Source organism: Pituophis catenifer, unplaced genomic scaffold (assembly GCF_029215685.1).
Source record: "Pituophis catenifer annectens isolate HBS135680 unplaced genomic scaffold, rPitCat1.0.hap2 SCAF_1, whole genome shotgun sequence".
Lineage (NCBI taxonomy): Eukaryota > Metazoa > Chordata > Lepidosauria > Squamata > Colubridae > Pituophis > Pituophis catenifer.
The window spans coordinates 204,080,366-204,107,018 of record NW_027256881.1 but is presented as its reverse complement, the minus strand read 5'-3'; the positions used below and the strand labels follow the sequence as shown (position 1 = coordinate 204,107,018).

The 26,653-nt window shown below is 37.8% G+C and overlaps 1 protein-coding gene across 1 annotated transcript in view; it reads right to left on the bottom strand.

Moving 5' to 3' along the window:
• Positions 1–26,653, bottom strand: part of BAZ2B (bromodomain adjacent to zinc finger domain 2B) — a 165,720-nt gene that overhangs the window by 54,351 nt on the left and 84,716 nt on the right. The window contains exons 4-10 of the mRNA XM_070940289.1: positions 21,271–21,432; positions 17,726–17,919; positions 14,633–14,854; positions 12,891–13,286; positions 6,428–7,049; positions 3,599–3,898; positions 1,121–1,181 (exon numbers count right to left, since the gene is read on the bottom strand). Of these exons, the coding sequence (XP_070796390.1) occupies positions 1,121–1,181; positions 3,599–3,898; positions 6,428–7,049; positions 12,891–13,286; positions 14,633–14,854; positions 17,726–17,919; positions 21,271–21,432 (1,957 nt within the window). The remainder of the gene's footprint in view (positions 1–1,120; positions 1,182–3,598; positions 3,899–6,427; positions 7,050–12,890; positions 13,287–14,632; positions 14,855–17,725; positions 17,920–21,270; positions 21,433–26,653) is intronic.

The window sequence follows — 26,653 nt, the reverse complement described above, 5'->3', positions numbered from 1 at the left end:
CCCCAAGATCAAACACAACCCTGATGTGGCCCTCAATGAAATCAAGTGTGACACCCCTGGTCTAGAGGGATGGTGGAATATAAATCTAATAGTATAAATGCATAAACAAAACAAACATAATTTTGATATGAAATAATGAAGGTCCTTTGAAATTTCCCAAGTCCTATTTGTAATTGACATTTTGATAAAATATCATATGGAAAAAATTAAGCTGACACTGAAGGAAGTACATTAGAAATCTTAGCTGTAGGGTAAAACTAACTTTCAAGATAAGGAAGGACTGGGTTTGATGATGAGCTGTGGTGGTGCTGTGATTAGAATACAGTATTGCAGGCTGACTCAGCCTACAACCTGGAATTTTGTACTGACCAGCTGAAGGTTGACTCAGCCTTCCATCCTTCCAAGGTCAGTAAAATGAGGACACAGATTGTTGGAGGTAATATACAAACTCTGTAAACTGCTTAGAGAGGGCTGTAAAGCACTGTGAAGCAATATATAAGTGTAAGTGCTATTGCTATTCTTATTCAGATTGCACTTGGAATCTGTATAGAAAGATGGGTTGTTACAAATTGATTCTGAACCAAGATCTAGTCTGGAATTCAAGAAAAAAGAAAATACGGTATGAAGTACATTGCCAAGTGAAGAAAGAAGTAAGATGCAAAGACACTTAGCAATGCAAACTAGTTTAGGGTGACTGAAAAATGGAGGCTTGAAAAATTAAGGATGTTCTATTCTCCAGCAGAGAGATTTTCAAAGTGAATCTAGCCTTGGTTAACTAGCAAATTGATACTGAGAGGAGAGAGATCCAAGGTTCAAATGAAGCTAAACAATGTCCCATCCATAAATTCTCTTCCACAAGTGCCTCCTGTTTAATAATAGATTGCAAATATGAGCCTTTGGCAACAGCAACTTAGAATTCTCTCTTCAGGATTAACAATCATAACACTACATTTTCAAGATAAAAAAAAATCTAACAAGATATAGCACAAATCAATATTTTATTCCTCTTCCATCAATCCTAAACTCAGACTGACATCTTAAAATAATTCCCTCTTAGAATGGTAAAAGCACACAACAAATAAAGGCTACAAAAATTTAATTTCAAATTTATTGTACATACCCATACTCCAGAGGAATGCGCAATTCCCGTTCATCTGTAACTCGTCGCCTTTTTGAAGAACCTTAAATAGAATTCAAAAAGTCAATTTATAATGAAACATACAGAAATTAAAACTAGTTGACAAACAGAAATTAGAAGCTGATCATTTTCATTTGCTATCGTAACATTTCCCATATTCTAAAAAAATCAATAGGAGTACAAGTTTACTGTTTTACCGATTACAATATTAAACCTTATAATTCAGCTGAATGGAAGTGAGGGACATTATCTCCCAATAATGTGCCAATCCATGAGAACTCTAGGACTAATTCAAATTTGCGTTACTGCTGTATCATGAAGTAACTTATTCAACTTACTTTCACAAAAAATGAATATTTCAGAGGCCTACACCTCAGGCTTTAACAACATTTTTTCTATGCCATTTTTTTACTCCTAAGAGTAGGCATTGACAACTAATTGCTAATTTGGATACTCACTAGAAAAAAATGTTGTGTAAAATTATTAAAATATGTTTTTGCAAGCAGATATGGCCCAAGTCCTCATTTTAGTGGTAGAATGCCAGCTTTGCATACTGAAGGTCCCTGTTCAATTCCCTGCATCTCTAAGTATGGCTAGGAGAAAATGATTTCTGAAATCATGAAAAGCTGTACATAAATCTTAGCCAAAATGATTGGTAATCTAACATGGTATGACAGATTCCTCTGTGAGGTCCACTAATTTGGATGGCTTTAAAAGAGGATTAGACAATTCATGGAGAATAAGGCTATAAATGGATACTAGTACTAGATTATTCCCATTAGTAAAAACTTTAAGCCTGTTAACTCTAAGTCGCTGGAGGAAAATGAGTCAATGAGAGTTACTGATTGTGGGCTTCCTAGAATCATCTCATCAACCATAGAATACTAAGTTAAATACACATTTGTTCTAATCTTTTCCTTATATGCAACAATTCATGCAATTCATATTGAGCCTGGCAGGCTCTCCATTTTATATTTTTTACTTAAAAGTAAACCAACAATTATATCCACTTTAAAAAAAATCTTCTCCTTTGCAAAGTGATAGGAGTTAGCACTACTAGATGAAAGATTTATACAGCATGCAGTATGCTGAAACAGTTATTTGCTGACAAATGATAAGCAACGGGATTACAGTAGTCCTTGATTTACGATCATTTGATTAACAATCGTTCAAAGTTATAACAGCACTAAAAAGATGACTTATAACCATTCCCCATCCTTACAACTGTCAGCATCCCCATGGTCATGTGTTCAAATTCAAGTGCTTGACATCCAGCATATATTTACTACGATTCGAGTGTCCTGGATCACTTGCGACGACATCAGTCAGTGGGGGAAGCTGGATTTGCTTAATGACTGCATGATTCACTTAACAACTGCAGTGATTCATTTAACAACCATGGCAAAAAAAAAGGTCACAAAATTAAGGACAACTCACTTAGCAACTGCTTTGTTTAGCTATAAAAATCCTGGTCACAATTGTAATCATATGTGAAGGACAACCTATATATGTAGTTGAAACCTGGATATAAGAGAAGTATCTGGGCATTTAGCTAGCTGGAAGGCAGGATGAAACTTCAATTAAGTTTTTAAATCTTATTAAAATGAGAACTATAATTTTAATACCTATAAATGGAAACAGCATGCTTGCCTTTTTATTAGATTAGGAACAATGTTCTTTGATAATATGATTAGTCTGAATTAAGAAATGAACAGTTGAACATAACTATCCCCAGGTGGTCTTGTTGAAACCAGTAACATATAAACAGACATAAAGACATGTTTTTTTTTTAATCTATTAAGCACCTATTTTATCTTGAGTCAGCAGAACTTACATATTTTTGATAAATCTCACCTACAAATCTTATCTTTGTAAGATAAATCTTACAAATTTTGGGAAAAAATGATTCTGCATAGACCATGGATAATATTCAACTAATGGATAGAACGTAGTCTACTTCAACTGATTGGTCTCCTTGACCAGGTTTTGTAATAGAGTCAGGGTGTCCGGCAAAGTGCAAGCAAATGTGTGAATTTCAGGTTCTAAATACCCTTATGGAATATTCACTTTCTCATTTTTCATCACCTTCTAGACAAGGGGATAATTCTGCTGTTTTTCCTTGGAAGCCACAATTTATGTAAGGCATCTTTCAAGTAAAAATAATGTAGTGCAAGTCACTCTTTGCTATTCATATATCTAACAGCAGTAGAGCCCTCCATATGTTAAAGCCCCCAACATCCCTATCGGTCAGGATACTGAAAATTATATTCCAACAATATCTAGAAGACTACCAGTTTCCCAGAAAGACCTGTTCCCCAACCCAAGCACAAAGAAAAATCTGTAAAGTCAAAAAATATTATAAAACAAGCCAGATTTGAAAACTGATCAGTTATAACACCTTTTTGATTTCAACCAAAGATCATACAACAGTCTTTTCAAAATAATAAATTAATGCTATACCACAATGAGTGCTTGAAGCAAGTCCAGACGATGGTGTTCCTACAAATACTGGTGAGGGGGACTCAGGGCATAATGCAGCAGGAGCAGAACTGGGTGTCTTTGCTACTTGGAGATTAAGTGGTGTCGAACAAGTGGCAAGGCTGATAGAAGAGCTTTTAGTGGAAGAAGGGGTTTTGCTCAATTTAATTGTAGATTTTTCTCCCTCGGTATCAGACTCTGACTCATCTGGATCTTTGTCATCTTCTTCCTCGTCATCTTCAGACCCTTCTGTGTCAGACCCTTCTGAATTAGTATCGGATTCTTTGAGAAAATAGAGAGAATTACATAAAACAAAGGGCGCCTAATTCCAGCATTCTCTAGTATATTGAAAAAAAAAAAAAAGTAATTAGGACCCAAGAAATCCAAGTACTGTATTTTTCAGAGTATAAGATGCAACTTTTTTCCCCTTAAAAGAGGCTGAAAATTTGGGTGCGTCTTATACTCCGAATGTAGCTTTTTCAAAGCTTTTTTTCAGCCCTAACGAGGCACTAGTGAGCGATCTTCCCAGCTTTGCCTGCTCCCTTGACTCTCCGCTGTGCTTTAACGAGGCGCTAGTGAGTGAAGCGATCTCCATGCTTTGCTCCAACTCTCAGCTGTTCTTTAGAACAGTGGTTCTGAACCTGAGGGTCGGGACTCCTTTGGGGGTCGAATGATCCTTTCACAGGGGTCACCTAAGACCATCGGAAAACACATATTTTCAATGGTTTTAGGAATAATTTTATGGTTGGGGGTCACTACAACATGAGGAACTGTATTAAAGGGTCGCAGCATTAGAAAGGTTGAGAACCACTGCTTTAGAAGCTTTTTTTCAGCCCTAACTAGGCGCTAGCTGAGTGAAGCAACCTCCCCCGTGCTTTGCCTGCTTTTCTCATTGCTGCTTCCTCTCAGCTGTGCCTTAGAAGCTGTTTTTTATCCCCAAGCAGGGGATAAAAAAACAGCAAACTAATGTGCTGAAGCTCACCAGACTAAGGACGCTAGCCAGATGAATACCTGGTGGGCAGATTTTTTTTCCTATTTTCCTCCAAAAAAACTAAGCTGTGTCTTATACTCCGGTGCGTCTTATACTCTGAAAAATATGGTATGTATTGTGGAGAACAATTGTTGAGTCCATTCATTGGCAGTACTAGATGAAGTAACAACAAGAAAAAGCCACCTCTGTAGTGGGAACATGACCATATACCCATAAGGCTTGCACATCTACTTTCATGCCCCCACAAGAAAAAATGCAGCCCATGGATTATACTATTCTAATAGTATTATATTATTATATTATTCTAATACTATTCCAAGAAAGCAGGCCAAAGCAGATGCTTCTTGAGCCTTTCTTTCATCCCCAGAACTGCTGATTGGCTACTATTCACTTTGTAATTCATAAAGAGAGGGATGCAGCAGTCTCTGTAAATTTTAATGGTATACAAAACCTCTTGTAGATACGGATACTAATTCCGAAGCTGAACTTGAACAGAACATCATAGTTCTCATAATTTTCAGTTAAGTTAAAATGCTGATTTCTAGCCTACATTTAATCAGAAAGTTGACAGTTTCTTCATATGAGTAGCTATATGATTTAACTAGTATTTAAATCTTACCTCAGTAAGCATGCATGTAGAAGGTAGGCATGCGCTGATTACAACTATCATGCAAACGGGTCAGCACAGCTTTTGTTGCAAGTGCCCATGTATATGTATCTGTTCATGTGTATCAGTGGTGAAATGTAAAATTTGTTACTACTGGTTCTGTGGGCGTGGCTTCGTGGGGGGGGTAATGTGACTGGGTGGGCGCGGCCAACTTTTTTTTTTACTTTTAAAACCATTTTTTCTACAACCTCTTCAGCCAAAGAGGTTGTTAAAAAATGCTTTTAAAAGGCTCTGATCCCCGCTGAGTTGCCTGATCATCAGAGGCTTTTTTTTTCTTTTAAAAACATTTTTCTACAACCTCTTCAGCCAAAGAGGTTGTAGAAAAAATGCTTTTAAAAATAATTTTTAAAAAAGCCTCCGACGATTATGCAGCTCAGCTGGGCATGTGGGGGGGAGGGTGGCCAGGGATTTTTGCTACCGGTTCTCCAAACCACCCACTGCCATCGCTACCGGATTGGGCGATCCGGTCCGAACCAGGAGCATTTTACTCCTGATGTGTATGTGTATATTTTACACACGTGTACACACATACATACTCGCACAATCTCCTTCTGAATCCAACTGGCTCATTTCCAGATATCTTTATAGAGACTTGAGGCCTAAAATATTTAAAGTAAGCCATCAGCTATTCCTGACTCTCCTCTACCTCCTTTAGCAAACCTTTATTCGAGAAACAAATCTCCCTGAACTCAAAATTTCATCCTCATTGTGTGACCAGATCAAATAGTTATCTCATAATTACTGTCACCCTCCTGAAAGAAAAAAATTGGCAGTGGAATGTACAACCTGTGACACTCCAGATTTTGCTGTTCTGCAATTCTCAGTATCGCTAGGAAGTTTAGCCAACAGAGAAATATGTTGGGAGCTATAATTCAACAACATCTGAAGTGTTGCTGGCCTACTGTGATCTAAGAGCAATTGCAATAAAAGTGTGGCAGCAGTCCCACCACCGCTAGTTTAAATGAGTTGGGAATTATGCTGCATTAGGGTTGATTCATTTCTATAGTTCTTATCTCAAATATCAGCATTTAATACAGAAACCACTATAGAACTAAAAGCCTCAGCATAAATTCAAGACACTTGCAGCACAGAAATATGTGCTTTAGAAAGACGCAAGCATGCATTTTACACAGGTTCTTTAAAGGAAATAAACCTGATTGACTATCATCAGAATCTTCATCTTCATCATCCTCATCTTCTTCTTCATCATCATCCTCATCATCTTCATCGTCATCATTTGAATCTTCAGAATCTTTACTGCTTAGAACATCTGAATCCGTTCCTCTGAATTGTTCAACTAATGATTTTGCCGAAGAATGACTGTGTTGTGTTTTTACTGCTGTTACTGTATTATTGCTGACTGCCTTTTCCTTTGCTGGGCCAGGTAATACAGGAGAGGTAGAAGACATAATAGGTGTCCGGTTGCTTGGTGTCTTTTTCCCACATGTGGTTAAATTTACCGGTGAGGAAAAGGTTACGTTGCTGGAAGTAGATATGTTTTCGTTGACCTTGGGTTGAGATTTGGATTTGGTGGTAAGTGCTAGAGGAGCCTCTTGAATGACGCTCTGAATTACTCCATTAGGTTGATGATTACCTAAAAGTGCATTGGTCAAGAAAGGATTCGAATGGTTGTTTTCTAAAGAGGTGTGTTTTTGATGAGCTGGTGATGAACTGGTTGGCTTTGGACTTGATAATGCTGTGATAATCTTTTTTAGGTTCTTGGATGACTCGTGCTGTTTCTTGAATTGTGCTGGGAATGTTTGTTTGTACTGTTCCTGCAGAAACACAAAAACATAATAAATGTCACCAAATGCAATGGGAAATGGGTGGTTGGGTGGGCATATAAGATTTATCCTTCCTTCCTTCCTTCCTTCCTTCCTTCCATCCATCCATCCATCCATCCATCCATCCATCCATCCAATACTAGGTTAAATGGGAACAGGAACAGGAGATGCCCAATTAATGAAGCATCTATTGCTGAGTGTAGAAATGAAATGTTGAGCTAGACATAGCTGATCTTGGAAAGCTGCTTTTAACATTCTGATAAACAAGCTACAGAATCAAATACATTGAATTAGAGTTCACAAAGAGGAAAAAATGGTTAATCAAAATTATATTATTAAAAAAAATATAAAAGTAAAGGTTTCCCCTTTCCATTCATGTCCAATTCTAGAGGGCTGGGCTCATCTCCTTTTCTTAGCCAAGGGAGCCAATGGTATCTGAAGACATTTCCATGGTCATGTGGCCAGCATGACTATACAACTATACGCTGTTGCCTTCCCACTGAAATGGCACCTATTTATCTACATGCATTTGCATGCTTTCAAATTGTTAGGTGGGCAGGAGCTGAGGCAAGTAATGGGAGCTCAACCCAATCATGCACCGCTAGGATCAGCTTTCCAGCTGACAAGCTCAGCATCTTTAACTGCTGAGCCATCGCACCTCCTAAATTATTAAATAAGACAAACCTTAATTGTTACATGCTGGGGTTACTTTAGCAACAGAAAGATGATGAATATATTGTCTGTAATTCTATATGTATTCAAGACAGAATTCACAGATGTTCCAACAGTTAATGGTTGGATAAGAAATTACATGCATCTACTTGCGTTATTACAGTGTCATGACAATATCCACTAAGATTTGGTATGGAAGAAGAGAAATTGGAATGCCTAATCCAGGAGTCTGCAACCTTAAACACTCAAAGAGCCATTTGAACCTGTTTCCTACAGAAAAGGAAACACCGGGAGCCACAAAACCCTTCCCGTGCCTGACTATTTCTTGAGCGGCCACAAAACTAGCATATGTAGTTGAATTAAATGTTCTGTTTTCTTCTAAAACTTTTATTTTCTTGGATTTATCCATGGTTGGCCTACTGGGGTTGAAAAGCTCAATAAATCGTGTGCCGGGAGGTGTCGCACATTGGTGGTTGTAACACATATTTTGAGTGATAGGGAGCCGCAGCAGAGGGGTGAAAGAGCCACATGCGGCTCCAGAGCTACAGGTTGCTGACCCCTGACCTAATCCATTTACCTGAAGAAACTGCCATTACATACAAAGTGCTTAACGTATGAGGGGAAAGATGATTTTGAAATAGTGTATAAATAAAATATCACATTTTTAAAAAAAGATAGGTATAATGCAATGTTAGTTAATAATAAAGTACTGTTAATAAAGTACAGGTAGCCCTCGACTTATAACCATGATAGAGCCTGGAATTTTGGTCTTAAATTGTTGCGGTCATACGTCAAGACACTGGCAACCTCAGTCACGTGATCACATTTTGGGCGTTTGGCAACTGTTCTGCATTTATGGCCGTTTACAGTATCCCATAGTTACTTTACTGCGATTTATGACATTTTTGCCAGAAACCAGTATTTATTTCCCGTTTCCAGCAAATAATGCCCATAGCAAACAAAGCATTCACTTAATGACTGTGGTGTTTGCTTTACGACTGTGGTGTTCACTTTACAATGTTTGCACCATTGTGAAAACTCAGTCATGTGAAGACCCACTTTACAATCATCAAGATTTGTGTCAAGATTCCCAGACTCAATTACAGTCATAAATCAAGAACTGCCTATACATGCTTTACTGCTATCATATATTGCTTTACTGCATTCCGCAACCAACATTAAACTCCATAGTCATGTAAAACGTTCCAGAATTCCACGTATTCATTTTATTGTACATTTTTTCTAAATCAACAAGAATATAATAAACTTTATTAATCTTACATTTCTTATCAAGAAGTAGAAAGAAAGAAAAATCTAGTCTGCACACTCTTTGCCTGGCATAAAGCCACACTGCACTTTCAAAATGTTACTCAATGTCATCTCTTATATCCTGTCAATCAGAATTCTGCTGAGAACTATTTCATGCTCATTTAACATACTAAATACCCTTTAGTTTTACATTCATTCTTGTTACTTCTATCTTTGCATAGGGAATAAAAATAGCATTCTTCCAGAATTCATGCAGCCTTTTCATTGCACACATTGAACAAACATAGCCTCTCCATAAAGGAAACCATCTAGTTTTAAACATTTCTCCTGTTACAGGTAGTCCTTGCTTGGCGACCACAATTGAGCTTGGTAACTCCATTGCTAAGCACCCTAGTTACTAAGCGAAACATCACATGACTGGAATGAGCTTCCACCCTCACTTTCCTTTTAGCATGTATGACATCCTTTTTATCAGTTTTTTTCTTGGACATTAACATTTATAGTAGTTATTTCAATTCCATACTTATACATGTTAGTATCATTCAAATATTTAAAATAGTTCTTTAAGCATTCCCTCACTTCAATTTCATCCTAAGTAAGTTCTTAATTTTTATTTCTAATTCCAATCTCTCTATTGAAGGCATCTTTAGCCATTTCCACCCAATTTCCCAAAAGTGTTTTATTTCCATTAAAATTCCCCTGCATTTTCTTTGCTTCATTTAATCTTCCTGGCCCTATTTGATTATATTCTTTCCAGCTGTGTTATTCTCTTTGACTACATTACACAACATCTTCCTCTCATCCTCATTTTTGCAGAAATGCACTTTACATGCACTTTTTCAATATCCAGTTTCTTTCCTTTGTTATTCTACTAAGCAACTTTTTTCTTACTTTACAATTCAGACCCTTGTGTGACACTTTGTAACTGTGTTTAATTATTTTCATTGTGTTTAAAGCAGCTTCCTCAGTTCTTTTCCTTATGTTCACTTCCTGTTCAGAATTGCATGTAAATAAAAATCAAAAAAATCCATAGGCAATTTATAAAGTTTTTTTTTTTTAAATACTGATTTTATAAATATCTTTATGTAACATTTGTAACAACAAAAACAAAACAAAACAGGACACTCCATGAATATAAATTGAAAATCCAAAAATGAGAACTGACACTACACAATGAGATCCAGTATCTCTGGGGAAAAATACAGAGAAACCTGTGTAATTTCCTGCCACTTTAAAAACAAAGTATTTTATATATACAATTGCTCAAGTTTCCATTTTTAATCATGAAGCACAATTGTGCAAGCAGCCAATTGACACAATTATACTGTGAATAAACTTTGATCTAGTTTTAATACCAGTAAGATCACAGCTACTAAAGCAAAACAATAAAATAATCATAAAAATATGCATATAAAATTCTCACGGACAATTTTATATTCAAGTTCTAAGAACTGCATTCCAATCCATTGTGTATCAGCAACAGTTCAATTTGTCTGAAAGCTTTTGCGCCTTTAAATAACAACAAACAGATCCCTCATTTAAGAATTCCTTGTAGTGTGAGACGACATGATGGAAAATAAAACATGATAGAAAATACAACATGATGGAAAATAAAAGATGACCAACTCTTCCTTTGCAGAAACCAAGCATGAATGTCAGTTTAAAAGGATGCCTTGGACTGTGCTTAGAATTCTGAGGTTAGTACTTTTGTGCGACCTCTTTTTCAATAGGCATTTGGTTCACATATCCGAGTTGCTTTGTATGTACAAGAAATAAGCATGAAAAAAGTGTAAGTGACCTATACCTCCACTTGGCAGGCTTCTGGGTCTCATCAAAAGAAAGGGATATGCATTCCCACATAGCACTTTGGACAAGATGTGGAAGCACAATGAGACAAAGTACAAGCAATCCTTTCATTGCTTTTTATCTGCTGTAAGGTCTGAGGTATATTATTGACTATAGTCCCTTACAAAAAGTGTGAAAGGGACAGCACAGAGATGAAATGTAATAATATGTGCTATTTATCTGTTCAAACCAATCTGGTAAAAAAAAAATCCAAAATTAAAAAACCCACATATTAATTGCTGCATAATATCTGAACTTTTCCCCATGAAGAAGGAATAACAGGAAAGCATCTTGAGGCAGTATTCTGGACTAATGAAAGATTACACCGTACTTACATTCATTTTTATATTGCCAATAGAGCCAGCTGGTCCCCACATCATTGTAGCATTACATTTGTGGGGCCCATTATGTTGTTGGAGAATAAAGCTACCATACGATAAGGCCAGATGTGGTACTAAGCATATTCATATCCATTTTTCTGAACTGTCCTTCATCACTTTCAAATGGAAGGCTTCTCGAGGTTTTTTTAAACAGTATCTAAGAGGTTTTCTTCCTTAATGGATTCTTAATAGACTCCCCCCCCCCTTTTAGAAAACCCAGAAAGGTTATAAGATGAAAAAAAAGGGTATGAAACTTCTGTTTTTGAACATAATATAACAGCACACTAAGGCCTTATTTGAAAGCATCTGTGGTTCAAAATTAACATTTTCTATTTAATACAAGTGCAAAACCAGAAATATTTAGGTAGGTAGGATCATTACTTCATTTCTGTCTTTAACATCATTGGGTGTCAAAATCCCATTCTGGATTTCCATGAGATTTATAACAAAGCACAAAACTTTATATCATGCCAATAGAAGAATACATTTTGTTTTCCCTTTTAACTATTTGAAAGCTGAAACATCTTCCATTGAACATTTGGTGGCATCATGCTCAACTGTATTTTTAAAAATTGGGCTTGTTAGAAAGAAGATACCTTTCTCAAAAAAAAATGGTGATTTTATAAACTCTATTGCTTTTAAAAGAAGTATTTTATGAATGCATCCTCTCTATGCCTTCAGTAGAAGTATTTATACCTAGTAGGGATGTTAATGTCCTTAACTACAAATGTTAATGGGTACCCCACTTTCATGACTTCAAGTGTCCACACATGATGCAGTAGAACAGCCCATCATAACCTTGTTTTATGCACTGTGAGAATAGCAACTCCTAAATCCCATTGGCATTATCTCAGTAGCATTAACCAATTGTTTCCTTCTTAGCTCCATGCCCAGCCTCAGCTCCAGTCTCCCCAGCCCCCAGCCCCCAGCCCCAGCCCCAGCCCCAGCCCCAGCTACACTCCACTTGTATCTGGAGTATCTATCAGAGGTGTACAGTCCTATCAACATTCATACCAGAATTATTCACTTGCCCAGGCTCTGCCTTCCATTCTACAGAGGAGGTACAAGGTTGCTACTACTATACAGTATCTCTTTCATTGTTTATATATTCATTATTTTAAAGCATTCAGCATGAAAGCCTGGAGGCAAGGGAGCCCATGTTTCAGTGCAATCTTTCTCTGTAAAGTAGGGGATGAGATCTTTTTTAAAATGTGCAACTGCATGATCAGCATTTATGCAGAGCATTCCATGTATGTTAACTGCCTGGAGGAGAAAGCAAAGAAAGAACATGTTCTTCTGTCAAAGGAAAACTGTTATTCAGCAAATCCTCTAAATCAGGGTTCAGTGTATTTATTTCATTGATAACCTGTCCCAAGTAGCTTAGGCCTGGGATACATGGCTCATCCCATCCTGTCCATTTGTCTTTTCACTAATCCAAAATTTATTTCTATTTTTCTATTCTATTTCTATTTTACCCCAAAGCCAAAATAATGTAACCATATTAAACCATTTTATAATATTGTATATAATTGTACCAACAGTTAGTTATCATTCTCCAAATACGTACGATAATTCAAACAAAATAAAAATTAACATATACGCGCACGCACGCACAACCCCCCCCCACTTTTTCAAAAAGTTCATATAAAAGGGAAATTCATCTCACCCGGTTTGATCTGACATCAATGGTCAATGCGCTAGCTTCTTCAGAGGTATTTTTATTCCCTGTCTTGAGTAGATCAGGAGAAGGAACTATAAGTTTTAAGAAAGTTTCCTTTTTGGCTTGATTTACCAAAGACAAAGGGTTCACATTGGGCACCAATCCAGTAGACTGTATTACACTTGTGTGTTTGTTCACAGATTCCACCTTTGCCTGAGAGCTTTGGAAAATAAAGGGAAGTTGCTGTGACAAAACCTGAGGCTGCTTCTGCTGGGCCTGGAATGATGAGTGAGTCTGGCTATCAGACGCAAGAGGTATTGGCTGGTGTGGTCTCTTTTCCTGGGGCATTTCCTGGGATTTCTGTCCATCTCCTTTCATGTCTGGTCCGCTATGCATTAGCACCTGTAAATATGGAAAAATAGCTTGATGGAGATATAGGGGTGCTTGAGCTACGGTATAAGCCACCAAAAATAAGATAGGTTGAACTGCCTTTGGCCCCCTTTTTAATGCCAAGACTAAAGGAATTGTGAAGTCCTGGCCACAAAAAGGGGCACCTTCCTGTGATTACAAGTCATTTTGAAAAAATAATAAAAGAAAATAATACTCTATCCATACAAGGGCCTACAGATAACAAATTGTTTTTAAATGAATCCCAAAATATCATTAATAACAAAATAATAATTAACTTATTAGCATTATTTCATCCAAATAGCATAATTACATACTTGGTTGTCACTGGCACACACCCACAACAGGCAGGCAGACACCCCCATCCACTCATAACTACTTTACCTAATAATAAACATAAAATAACCTTACAATATATCTTCTTTGGCTTATTTCCCGCAAAGTCCTTTTACTACATCAAGTTACAGTTTCAAGGGTAGTGAAAAAATACTATGGAAAAATCAGTTATTTTTGAATGTATGTCACACGATTAACTTAACGGAACATTAAAGATTACATTCTGGTTACTGGACAGTGCTAACTGCTCTGCAAGGAAAAGAGGAGCTGTAAACAGAATTCAGTAGTCATGGCAACACTCAGGACACCCAAACCTTTGCGACACAGTGTTTTATTGGCTTGATATCCATGGGCCTCAGTTTACAACCTAGATTTCCCATTTTAGAAGAATATAAACCTGTACTTTGCCCAGCTAATTTAAGGTGCTCACTTTTTTATCCTAAACAGAGAGCATATTTTACTGAAATCCAAGGGGATTTCTTCCAAGAATAGAAGGACTAGACTATGCTATACCTCTTTCTTTCTTTCTTTCTTCCTTTTTTTTTTTTTTTACATTTTAAATGTGCTGTTCAATCTAAAATGCATTTTACACTGAGACTCGCAGGATAATAAACGCAAGTCAGTAAATCATTAGAAACTAGGAAAACCCAATATCTTTTGCTCATTACATTGGTTTGTTGGTTTCAGTCAGTTTTAAAAATATGGAACAAGTTTCTGAGATCAGCTGGCTATTTCTGGAATACTTATGTGGTTTAATGCAGACTGGGATTTTGATTCCCACGTAACCCAAAAAGTTAATACATCAGGATAGAAAAGCATCAGACTTAAAACCTGCTCCTGTTTTTCCAACCACGCTGAGAAGTTCAAAAGGGAGCACGTTTAATAATTAATAATTTATGATACCCAGTGCAATCTTACAATACAGAGTCCCATAAATCGAACACGTGCCCTATAAAAAAAAAAAAAAATCTAGCAGTTCGAGGCAGTTTGTGATACGAACACACCTTTTTCTTATTTTTCGGCTGTGCTTCATTCTCAGAATCTGAATCATCATCTTCACTTTCTTCAACACTTTGATCATCTTCTTCTTCCTCCTCTTCTTCCTCTTCCTCTTCTTCCAAGTCATCTGAGTCGCTGCTACTGATGCCTTCACTAGAGGTGTCTGAGGAGGAGCCAGAATCACTTTCACTGTTGCTGGAACTATCCACTGCTTTCTTTCTGGGTTTCTAGGAATGAAGGTTGAGTGTTGAAATATTTTATTATTAGAGACATTCAGCTCTTACTCCTGTAGCAGTTAAGACAGAGATTTATCTCACAAACAGCTGACATGAATTTTAGGAATCAATTGGGTTTGCACTTAGATAACCGATTTGGTTCCACATTCTGGGAAATCTGTTATCTTCAACTCCCCATCTGCAAAACGGATATCTAATTCTATGTATTTGTTGAATTTATAATATCACTACTCCAGAAGCTAAAAGCAGCATACTTCCCTCCATTTTTTTTCTAACAGCAACCCTGTGATTAAAAACTGGGCTAAAAGAGAGTTACTAGCCCAAAGATAGCCAATAAGTTAAGGATTTGAACCTTTACTTCCTCAGCCTTAGTCTTAACCATTATATCACACTGCAATAAAGCTAACAAAATGAAGGGTGCAAAATGTGATATGAAATGCTGGCCAGCTGACAGGCCTGCTGATCTGAATCTGGTATCTTCTAGTTGTGCTGGAACATATATGAAGAGTACCATGTTGGCAAAGATTCATTTGGAAAATAATATCTTTGTTCCGAGAAATTATTCAATCAGTTGCTCCAAAATAGACTGCACATTAAATTTAGAAAATTATGTTTGTACAGAGCGGAGAGATACGCAACAGCCATGTTTTTATATCACCCCACCTACCCATCCAATAATTGCTGTAATATCTACCACATTAGACAATCTGGCAAGAACAAACTTTCTTCTTACTGAAAAGCACATGCTTTTATATACTGTAATTGCTCTTATGTGTGCTATTGCACAAAAAGAAAAAAAAATTAGGCATAAAGCCATGGCAGAGGAATCAGCTTCCAAACGTGAACTGTTTTGGTAGCTCATAAACACTCCACGCCACACACACATTAAATATAGACTAGAAACATCTGAACACACGTCATTAAAGTACAACACTTATTTAATATTATCAGATGTGGGTGGGAACATACACATTGATCTTTATTACAACATGGGTAGAATGGCATATCCATAATCACAATTCCTGGTTTGAACAGCAGGTAATAGCTGTGGCCAGGGCTTTGCACAGATACACCTAGTGTGCCAGTTGCCCCCTTTCATGAACAGGGAAGTTCTTCGGAGATTCACTCATGCCCTAGTTATCTCACAAATGAATTCTGTAATGCACTGTAGATGGCGCTGTCCTTGAGATCAATTTGGAAGCTAGAGCATGGGAAGTGTTGGGCATTCCTTATTATGCCCATATGACTCAACTGCTCCACAAGTGGAAACTGATTACCAATTGGTTTCCAAATGCAATTCAGGGTGCTGGTTATCTCCTAGAGCAGGGCTGTCAAACTCACGGCCCACAGGCCAGATGCATCATGCGCTGGCCATGCCCATGCCCGGTTTAGTGAAGGGTGTGTGTGTCACGATATGTCACGTGACAATGCGAGTTTGACACCCCTGACCTAGAGAGCTCTGTATGGCATAGGGCTTATTTATTTGAGGAATCACCTATCATTAGTTGCTTCTGTCTGAGAGTCAAAAGCTATTATATTCAGTAGAATATATTTAGTATAATACATTCCCAAGTAAGCATACACAGAATTTCATCATTCTTACCAAAACTTTGTCTTTGTTTTTCTCTCCTTCCCCCATTGTTTAAGCTTCTCTATTACTCCAATCAGTTACTATATTATTCTATTCTATACTATATCATTCCTATGCTATTATAATTTTCCATCATAAAGATATTGCAATACCGGTTCTGTAATATATCATCAGTGAAGCTGCAACCCATAAGCTTATGACTGCTTACCAGACCAGCCTTTCAGCTTGCAGGCTTTCAAAGCAAGCTTATTCCCTACACAACAGCTACCCCAAGTCCCATACCCATACTCAGCATTTCTAAAGGGCAAAGTCTTAACATATACAGAATGGCTTTAGCTATTTTCCCTCAATGAATGGTCCTTCTCAACCTCAACGTCAACTTCACCTTCATCTTTCAAGGAAAATGATGGGATAGTTAAAACTGCTCTCCTTGGTGAGGTCTAAGAGTATTGTTCATAATACATATTTCAGACCTGATCCTTTCTAACTTTATGTATCAAAGATATTACAAGCAACAAGTTACCCCCATGAAATATCTCCATCCTAAGAGCAGGGGTGGGTTCTAATTTTTTTTACTACTGGTTCTGTGGGCGTGACTTATTTTGTGGGCGTGGCTTGGTGGTGGGGGTAATGTGAGTGGGTGGGCATGGCCAACTTTTTTTTTTTTTTACTTTTAAAAGCATTTTTTCTACAACCTTAAGAGGCTGCAGAAAACAATGCATTGAAAAACCTCTGCCAATCAGGCAACTCAGCTGAGATTGTCAGAGGCTTTTCAAAGCATTTTTTTACCACTTCTTCGGCTGAAGAGGTTGTAGAAAAAATGCTTTGAAAAGTTTCTGACGATCCCAGCTGAACTGCGGGATCATCAGAGGCTTTTTTTTTAAACTTTTAAAAGTATTTTTTCGGCCAAAGAGGTTGTAGAAAAATGCTTTTAAAAGTTAAAAAAAAAAAAAAAGGCTCTGATGAGGTGGGTGGCAGCCGGGTCAGGGACTGGTTCGGGGGCATGGCCAGCCAATGTTATTACCCGTTCTCAGAACTACTACAAATTTTTACTACCGGTTCTTGCGAACCGGTGCGAACCAGGAGCAACCCACCACTGCCTAAGAGTGCATCAAACCTCATGGCCCCATGGGAATAACCATCCTAAGTAGCAAACATACACACCAGTTATAGCTCAAAAAGGGATGGCGTTTATATAAGGATTTCCCCTTACAATTCGAGTGACTATATCTTTTGTCAAAGTTTACCAGGGTTTTTTTCATGGTTTTTACCTTGTCTTTAATCTTGACAGATCTTGCATCCAGAACTTGGTTTTTATTTTGTTCCTGGTTACATTTGCGGCTTCCTCCTACTGAAGTTATAACTTTTGCCTGTCCCGCAGAACTTGCAGTGGTGGTAGATAACACAGAGGTGTTGATGCCTGATACTGAAGTGGTACTATTTCCATTTACAGATCCATTAACACCTTGAAAAAAAACAAACATTTATTTAATAATAGTAATAGTAATAGTAATAATAATAATAATAATAATAATAATAATAATAATAATAATACACATGCATATATATATCTATATATCTATATATCTATATACCTATACCTATACCTACCTATCTATCTATCTATCTATCTATCTATCTATCTATCTATCTATCTATCTATCTAGGTCTCTAGTGATAGAAAGTCTGCAATTTTCAACAACGTGAACCTCAAGTTAACATTTTATGTATTCTGATATATCATTCATAGTTCTGTTTAGAATCTTGTGGTAGCTAGAAGAGTAACAAACATGATCATATAAACTGGCATGGGTCCATTTGATGAAGTGGACTGTGGTCAACCAAAGCTTATGTGATAACAAATGATCAATTCTTTACAGTATCACAAGACTTTGTGTTGTATTTTCTGCAAAACACTAACATAACTTCCCATCTGGTAGGAGTTAAACATATATAGATTTCTTTTCCATTATTACCTCTAGCAGCAGGTCATGATCAATACAAGTTCCAATACTGTGATACAGGTAGACCTCAACTTATGACCACAATGGAGCCCAAAATGTATGTTGCTAAGTGAGAAATTTGTTAAGCGAGTTTTGTCCCATTTTATGACTTTTATTGCCGTATTTGTTAAGAGAATAGCTGCAGTTGTTAAATTAGTAACATGGTTGTTAAGTGAATCTGGTTTCCCCACTTTGATTTTGCTTCTCAGGAGGTCATAAAAGGGGATCACATGATCCCAGGCCACTGCAACAGTCATGTATGTGAGTCCGTTGTCAAGCATCTGAATGTAAATCTCGTCACCATAGGGATGCTGTGAAAAAAATGTCATAACTCACTTTTTTCAGTGCCGTTGTAACTTCAAATGGTCACTAAATGAACTGCTCTAAATCGAGGATTATCTGTATTTAACTTAGCACAGTTTATATATTGATTCCAGGTACCTGTACCATACTATTTATGGGAGCCAAAACACAGTTAGTGCAAGACTAGCAAGCAGGTGGTTGAGGTTAATGATAGCACATTTGGTATTGAATACTAATTATTGTGTATGCAAAATGGAAAAAAGGAAAGTTCTGTTCAAGGAAATCTAAAAAAAAAGAGCTTCTAAAAAAAAACTATAGCAGGATATAGATGATAGCAGGTACGCTTTGGGTATGCATTTCTCTTCCAGCTTGTCCTGTGTTCATCTGATGATTTAGTTTAAATATTTATAAGAGCTATTTATCTAGAAGATATAGGAATGATGTTTAGATATTTCTGGTTTTATTTTTGCATTATATTACTAATCTGGGACTTTGATAAAAAAATATATTCTTTTAATCATTTACTGTTATATTCATTAATAAACATATCAAATTATCTATTTCCATTGAACTAGAACCAATTACCCTATTTTCCATATAAATATCACTTTGAATAGCACAAATTCAAATAAAATGACTGTGTTAGACAAGAATAATTGTAGATATTAATTCATCAGTATATCTATAGTATCTATCTATCTATCTATCTATCTATCTATCTATCTATCTATCTATCTATCTATCTATCTATCTATCTATCTATCTGAAGAGGACAGATGACTGCCTCTCACCAAGGAAGAAGAAAACCCTTCCTTCTTTTTCCGTTTCCCTATTCTTCTCTGAGCTGAAATTTATTTCTAAGTGGACAAAGGTCATTGAAACTACAGCCCATGTCCTGCTATACTGTATCTTCGGTAAGGATTCACAGACTCACGTTGTAACACCTCACCTAATAAAATACCCAGGAAATATTGAAATATTGATATCTTTTATGCACAACTACTGCAATCAGATCAGCACGCAGTAGTTTCTTTGAATGTGGCAAAATTTTGTTATACTGTATGCAAAAATTAGGCAGACTAACTTCCCACTGGTAATTAACCACTAATTATAATATATTATTTTGTCTGCTTTTATTTTGATGGTTTTTAATGCTTTTATTTGTAATGCTGGTCTGTGACCATAAGGAAAACTGATTGATTATTTCTAAGATGTATTTATTTATTTATTTATTTATTTATTTATTTATTAAATTTTTATACCGCCCCCTCTCCCGAAGGACTCGGGGCGGTGAACAGCCAAGATTAAAAACACACAATACAAATATTAAAATGCATTAAAACAGAATTAAATTATCTTAGGCTTCTCCAATTTAAAACCCCGTTACCCATAAAATTCACCAATTAAAAAAATTTTAACCCAGCCCGGCTTGCTGAAACAGAAAAGTCTTCAGGGCCCGGCGGAAGGTCCGGAGATCCGGGATTAGTCGTATCCCTGGGGGCAGCTCATTCCAGAGGGCGGGTGCCCCCACAGAGAAGGCTCTTCCCCGGGGGGTCGCCAGCCGACATTGCCTGACAGACGGCACCCCGAGGAGACTCTCTCTGTGGGAGCGTGTTGGCCGGTGGGAGGTTATCGGAGGCAGAAGGTGGTCTCGTAAATAACTGGGTCCTAAGCCATGGAGCGCTTTGAAGATGAGAACCAACACCTTGAAGCGCACTCGGAAGACCACTGGAAGCCAATGCAGCTCGCGCAGGAGAGGTGTCACGTGGGAGCGCCATGCCGCCCCCATAAGTACCCGCGCGGCTGCATTCTGCACCAGTTGGAGCCTCCGAGTGCTCCTCAAGGGGAGCCCCATGTAGAGAGCATTACAGTAGTCAAGGCGGGAAGTAACGAGGGCATGAGTGACCGTGCATAGGGAGTCCCGATCCAGAAAGGGGCGCAACTGGCGTATCAGGCGAACCTGATAGAAAGCCCCCCTGGCCACGGCCGTCAAATGCTCTTCTAAGGACAGCCGTGCGTCCAGGAGGACATCCAAGTTACGCACCCTCTCCGTGGGGGCCAATGTCTCGCCCCCAATAGTCAGCGATGGCACCAGCTGACTATATCGGGACGCCGGCAGCCACAGCCACTCAGTCTTGGAGGGATTGAGTCGGAGCCTGTTCCGCCCCATCCAGACCCGCACCGCCTCCAGGCACCGGGACATCACTTCAAGGGCATCGTTGGGGTGGTCTGGGGTGGAGATGTACAGCTGGGTGTCATCATTTAAACTCAGAATATTAAAATTCCCATTTGTTGTAGGTCTATGCACACATTTGAGCTGAATTGGGAATCCAAGTGAAATATCTATATATTTATATATATATATATATAAATATAAATTATAAAATATATATATTTATATTTATAAAATATATAAATATAAATTATCTCTATAATTTTATGCATGCATACACACTCACCCCTTCCAGTCCCGGAGAGGATGCTGTGGGCATGTCTCATTCAGAGCTTACCTTTCTCTAAACTTCCTCGTGCACTTTTTCCTGGGGTCCTTGTATGGAATGCAGTAGAGTCATGATTTTGGACGGGAGGGGCAAACAGAGGAGAGATTCCAAGTAGTGGTGGGAAAAATGTAGTGCCAGTACGGGAGTGCACATCTGCATTCCGCCACCATTCTGCATATTCAATGTAAAGAAAATGAAAATAAAAGTCACATTATTTATTCCGCTTTTGCATTTTGTGTGTTCTTGTGGTTACATATTCATATACAGATCTCAAATGTTGTACAAGTTAATACTGTTAAGTATCAGAACTCCTGCGCTTAAAATCTATATGAGGCTATACCTTTCTTTAGTGTTTTGAAATTTAAATATGCCCCTTTAATTTCCTAACCTAAACACTGTATCTTTACATTTAATTTGCACATATCTTTCATCAATCAAATATGTTTCTCTACCACTCAGAAGTACTTTACATCTGAGGCTCAACATTTTACAAATAACACAGAAAAAATATAATTATTACAGTTATGTGCAACATCTACTAAACTGAGAACAAAGAAAAATGAAAAAGAATTAGCAACAAGATTGGTCTCAACACGCAAGAGGCAGAAATCATTGACTGCAGGCAACGTCTGAAGGAGAGATTCGTATAGGAATTGACATAGGGGTGAAATGCTCCCGGTTCGGACCGGCTCGGGCAAGTAGGTAGCGATGGGGGCGGGCAGTTCAGAGAACCAGTAGCAAAAATCCCTGCCCCCGCCCCCCCATGCCCAGCTGAGCCGCGTGATTATCAGAGCCTTTTTTTTCTTTTAAATGGCTCTGACCAGCCAAGCTCTGACAATCCCAGCTGAGTTGCCTGCTAATCAGGCAACTCAGCTTGGATTGCCAGAGCCATGTAAAAGAAAAAAACTTTTTTCCTTTTAAATGGCTCTGCCTGCTAATCGGTAGCAAAAATCCCTTCCCCTCCCCCACTCAGCTTGCTTTACTTAGCTGCTGGTCGCAACGCCTTGCTGTAATCCTGCAAACAATTGCATCAGCAAGCAACTGAATCTCCCTGCCTGCAATCAAGCAGGCAGGAAGTTGTGGACTTCAACTCCCAGAATTCCTCAGCCAGCAAAGCAAAGATGGCTGAGGAATTCTGGGAGTTGAAGTCTACAAGTCTTAAAGTTGCCAAGATTGGAGACCCCTGTTCAATTGGGTAAGTTTTTTTCCCCTTTGGGAGCTTGGAAAAAACAGTTAATTGGGGTTTTTTTTTAATTGTTCTTTTTTTAGACCTAGCCATTTAAAGTTTAGGAAGTTTTAAATTTAGCTGCTTTTATATAAAAATAAAAATAAATAAAAATAAAATAATATTTGTGTAGCTTTCTGAGATTTAGTGTGTTTCTGTAGTGTTTCACTCTAACTACACAATCACACAAGATCTCACAAAGCTGTATGTGGAATTTTGTGTGTGTAAAGTGTGAAAGTTGTTTTTTTGGGCTTTTTGTGACCGTGTGAGGTCCTTGCTTGTTGCAGGGGCCATTTTGGGTCTAGCACAGCTGCTTTTATATTGTGGGTGAGCCAGTTGTGTTGTGTTGTGTTTTGTAGGTTAAAAAAGGGCAAAGAAGTGACATTGACTTGGCCATGCCACCTGACCAACAAACCACGCCCTCCCAGTCACCTTATCACCAAGCCCCGCCCACTAATTAAGCCACACCCACAGAACCGGTAGCAAAAAATTTTAGATTTCACCCTGAATTGACATCTGAAGGGTGTAGCAAACCTTTTTTAAAATGCTGTAGGGAGGGTATGAGTTGCTATTTATTGATATTGGAATGATATTGATAAGCAACTATCGGTGCCTAGGTATTCTGAGAAACCATACAACATGCTGGTGGGGCAGTGATTCAAATTGAAGTGATGCTAGAGTTGTAATGACCACAACTGAACACAAGTAAATGCAGTTTCAATTTATACTGCAGGAGTATACAATTTATACTCTTGTTTTAATGAAGTAAAAACTGGATACTGTAGCACCCCAGCGGATCCTCTTTTTCTCTTGACATTATTATATTCTGCAAGTACAAATTGAGGATTTAAACAAACCAGGGAGATTGGGCTAGGATGGGATTGTGGATGTCAATGCTTTAGGGAGGGGTTAATACTTTCCACCCTTAAAAAGATGGCAGTGAAATTCCTTTTGAAAAAGAATCAAGCTCTAATATTTTGATCAAAGGACATTAGTGCTCAATGTCCCATTTTATAGTTCTGAATATTGAAGAAAGCACTTCCACTTATCATAGCAGAAGGACTGGCAAAGCTCCCTGCTTCAAAGCAGGGAGAGCCATACCATTCAGAGTAAGGATACACTCTGGACCATGTAAAACAGATGGTGTTTTAGCCCAGATTATTTATTCCCCTGTGTAAAGTTGGGTTTATTACTCTTCATATGCCTTATGTGGATAATAGAATTTGTCCCTTAGAGATGAAACAAAACTGCACAATATTATAATCTTTACTACATATGGCAAGAGTAACCATTGATTAAATCAATAACATGGGATGACTCTCAGATGAAGGGAGCTGGTCCTTTTGCTCCTTCTACTATCAACTAATAAGCTAATCAGTACGGTTAAAGCCAAATCACAACTCACTGATTAAACCAGAAGACCTTTTCTGAACAGTAAATTTATCTTATGAAATGTGAGGATAGTCCACTCCCTGGATTCCACTTGCTAGGTTCTACATGCAAATGATCTGAAGATGATTTCTGCATCTTAATGAAAATTGACAAACACTACCTGTTAAATCCCAAAGACAATTTCTTATAATATTTCTTATAATATTACTCAAATACAAAGACCTGTGATACTACTGTTGCTGTCTTCATTGTGGCATGGAACAACAGATCTTTCATGGGTTTGATCAATTCCATAAATTTAATGTGCAAGTTTTTTTCCTCCCCCTCCAGTGTGTTACAAACCATATGGAGATAAACTATATAATGAGCCTACCCACACACCACCATTTTTTAAACTTTCTTCTTGGCATTGGAATGAATGGCATAAATTGCCTGATATGAAACAAAGAATTAAACCCCATTGTAATCCCAGAATAGTATCTTAGAAAATAATTGTTCCTCAGTAACAAAAGGCAGCAATAAAGAACGTGTTTGCATTTTTAAAAAGAGTTAGCAGAATAAGAAATTGGTTATTGCTTAATACTATACCAGGATAAATGCGTTATAAAAATCTAAAGAAAATTATAGGAGTTGATATTAGGCAACCTATAATAAGCAAGTGTGAAAATCATACTGCTGAAACTGACATAAGTTACAAAATATTGAAATGTATAAACACTAGATTAAACAATTATGGGCTTTTTTTCTGGAAAGATAAAAACACTATAAATAAAACTACAGCTTGAATTGCTGTCAAGTGATTTTCCTAAAACCACAACAGCTTCTGATTAAGTTGATTACAAAAAAAATGAAAATAATGTAAAGCAAAGTATTCTAAGTCATTTGTCTTCTCATAGTGCTATTCAGTGGAGTTCATTAGCATGTCTTGAACACAGAATTTGGAACAAGTTTGCAGAATGAATGGGAGATCTATTCAAACTATGCAAACACTCAAGGATGCTTTGGGGAATATGAGAGTGAAGCCGCAGTGTGTCCAGATGCCTGAGAAGCAATGGGAGAAAAGAAAAAAAAAAAAGACATAGATATTTTAACAACCTGGAAAAAAGGTGCTTTGTGTGTCCTTCCTCAATGTTCCAAAACATCTCTTTTAAAAGGATCCGCACAGCCTTCATCTCTCTCAACTCACTGGATTAAGGAAAATACAGAAAGCACTAAAAATACTTTGAGAATAATTGAGATGGATAACAACATTATCTCATTCCCTTGCCATCACGTATGCTTTCCAGAAGGAAAAGGAGAAAAACAGGAGAAGCTATAGCTTTTTTTAAAAAAAAAAGACTTAGGCAAATGTATAGGTGATGCCAGTCAAAATTTTGACGTAATCCTGCTTTAAAGTCATTTCCCTCTCCCGCTGCTCTGCAGGAGGGCTTCCTAAGGTGCGTTACATCAAGTTCATCAATGAGCTAAGGCAGACATTTTGCCAACAACAAGCAATCTGCCCATCCTTATGCCACTATGAAGCTAGAATCCAGCCACCTTAGGTAAGTTCATGGAATTAATTTGCACCTCATTTATATCAATGCTTTTGAACATAAATTTCAAACCATTTGTCACACATCAAGAAAGAAGGGCTGTTTTTTTTAAAAAAAAACCTTTAAAAAGAAGAGATGGCTTATGGTAATGAAATACCTGATGATTAGGTAGAAAACGGGCTTTGTAACATGCATCATTGTTTTGAAGGCTCAAGCATGTCAATAAATTAAAGAAAAAGTAAAGGAATGTCAAATGTCAAAGTACAAATGAATACAGAAGAAGATAGAGACTTGAGCTGGACCTATCATTCGGCAGAGCGAGAAATCTGATTTAGGGTGATAATTTCCTCACTACTGCAGCGTCTTGAGATCGCAGAACAACTATATGTTTAAGGAGTCCATACTTTCACTCTGTTTATTTTAATATGATATCTTTCAGTTTACATCAAAATTCTCAAGCTCTTTCTACGCCAAAGGAATGAGAATTAGATATCTGACCTACTTGCAGTGCAACTTGCCCAGTGGTGGGTTCCTCCCGGTTCGGCCCGGTTCCACCGAGCTGGTAGCAGTGATGATATGATGTCACCAAACCGGGAGGAACCCACCTCCCTCCCCCTGCGTTATTCTTACCTTTTATTTGGCCCCACCCCCAATCTATTGCTGCCTCCTGAGTCCCAGCTGATGGGCTATAAGGAAAAACTGTTTAAATTCTTGTTGCCGGTGGGCTTCAAAGGGCCGCCCTACAGCTGATCAGTGGTAAAAGGCAGTTTGGTGGTAGACCGGTGCCTGCAAAAATAAATGGGTAGACAGCTCTGCAAGCAGTTAAAAGCCTGGTAGACCAGTACCTCTGCTAAATCCTAAAGAATTGTCACATGACCATCAAGCCACGCCCACAAAACAAGCCACGCCCACAGAACCGGTAGTAAACAATTTTAAAACCCACCCCTGAACTTGCCGTAAGCAACAAAAGCACACATTCACTTTCAATGAGGATTTAAGACTTGCCAAGAGCCACGAAACTGTTACTAGATAACACGCCACAATAGTCTACCTAAGATGTAGATGAAGGTCCAATCTACTCTGGAAAGAGTGTCAAACTAAATTAGACAAGCACGTGGAGATCACACAATATAATAGGTGGTGGCCGGTCCACTTTCACACACTCACCCAGCCATTGTGACTGCTTCTGGGAATGGAGTGGGGATTCCTTTGGGTCTATGACAATTCGCCACGGCCAACTCGC